Here is a 1,604-nt window from a genome sequence, read left to right on the forward strand (position 1 = left end):
CAGACAGCCTGCAGAGCAGCTTAAATTTTTTATTCTCTGGCCTTTTACAGAAAAAGCTTGTCAGTCCCTGGCTCAGAGTGTCCTTGGGAGGGTTAGAGACCCTACGGGACAGACTGGACAGGATGCTGCTGCTGTGAGGAACACTTGAGCCCAGCATCTCCCCCTCATGACTTTTGTTACTCTCTCTGGCAGAAGCTGACCCCCGCCTCATTGAGTCCCTCTCCCAGATGCTGTCCATGGGGTTCTCAGACGACGGCGGCTGGCTCACCAGGCTCCTGCAGACCAAGAATTATGACATTGGGGCTGCCCTGGACACCATCCAGTATTCAAAGCACCCACTGCCCTTGTGACAGTTTCTACTCACCTGTTACTTGTCCCCTTTCTTGTTTCATAGTTGTGTTGAGCTAGTGTAGAATCCAAGTGCCTCTGCAAGGGCCGTTTCTCTGCACTCTTCTTTCAGAATCGGGTGGGGATGCATGAAGCCATCCAGGGCAGTAGGATAGGTGATATGAGGTGGGAGTTCCACATGCGCTGATGTCTGAATAGCATTTACCAGCCTCCCTTGGGTGCCTGGCTTCTCACAGCCAGGATAGGCCAGGTGACATCTCTGGGCAGAGGCTCTTTGCTAGGGAGGATGCTGAGGCCACCCCACTTCATTTCAGTGCTCTCTGTCCACCAGGATTACACCAGCAGCCCAGAACACATCTTGCCTAATAGCCTTCTGCTTTTTATTTTTTTAAATGACTAACAGTGCACTGACACATAGTTTATTTTCTGCTAGAAACCTGGTATACTCTGAGTTTAGCTGGAATACAGCCAACATCCTGTTGGGAAGGAGGAGGCTGTCCTGGAGCGAGTACTGGAGGGCAGGCCAGCCCAGGACGGGGCTTCACATCTGGGAATAGGAAGGGCTGATGGGAACCCATGGTGGTCATTGAGCACTGCCTGTTCATAACCATTATAGTTCTTATTTTCAAATGTCACCTGCTTTTAAACTAAGAAGATGCATTTGTAGCTATTCTGTCAGCGTATTTGTAAACCATCTGTAATAAATGGTATAAACACTTTAATAAAAAATGTTGTGGTCCTGGACAGTTGGCTCAGTGAGTAGATTGTCAGCTTGGTGTATGGACATCCCAGGTTAATTCCCAGTCAGAGCATGTAAGAGAAGCAGCCATCTGCTTCTCCCCCTTTTCTCCCACTTCCTCTCCCACAGCCAGTGGCTCAGTTGGTCCGAGCATTGGCCCTAGTCACTGAGGATAGCTTGGTTGGTCTGAGCACGGCAACCTCAGACACTAAAAATAGCTCATTTGCTGCCTTGGCCCCAGATGGGTTGCTGGGCGGATCCTGGTCAGGGTGCATGCAGGAATCTCTTACTATCTCCCCTCCTTTCACATAAAAAAAGAAAAAGGAAAAAAAATGTTGCAATGAGAGATGATCTGTTTGAAAATCGTGTTTGTTAAGTTCTTAGTATTTCCTATAAATCCTTCTCAGTCCTACTAATTAAAGGTACCTTGGGGAATCCTGTTTGCAGTGACATAGAGATCTAATAGAAAAGGGCTTATGTAACAAACACATCTACATAATGACCTACTAGTCTCAGT

General features: G+C 47.8%; 1 protein-coding gene across 5 annotated transcripts in view; it reads left to right on the plus strand.

Moving 5' to 3' along the window:
• Nucleotides 1-1,092, plus strand: part of SQSTM1 (sequestosome 1) — a 33,221-nt gene extending 32,129 nt beyond the window's left edge. For all 5 annotated transcript variants that reach the window (XM_066278543.1, XM_066278545.1, XM_066278546.1 and 2 more), the window contains exon 8: nt 193-1,092. In XM_066278543.1, coding sequence (XP_066134640.1) covers nt 193-350 — 158 coding nt within the window. In that variant the 3' untranslated portion in view covers nt 351-1,092. The remainder of the gene's footprint in view (nt 1-192) is intronic.
• The last annotated feature ends 512 nt before the right edge of the window (nt 1,093-1,604 follow it).

The sequence above is a fragment of the Saccopteryx bilineata genome, chromosome 4 (genome assembly GCF_036850765.1).
Source record: "Saccopteryx bilineata isolate mSacBil1 chromosome 4, mSacBil1_pri_phased_curated, whole genome shotgun sequence".
Lineage (NCBI taxonomy): Eukaryota > Metazoa > Chordata > Mammalia > Chiroptera > Emballonuridae > Saccopteryx > Saccopteryx bilineata.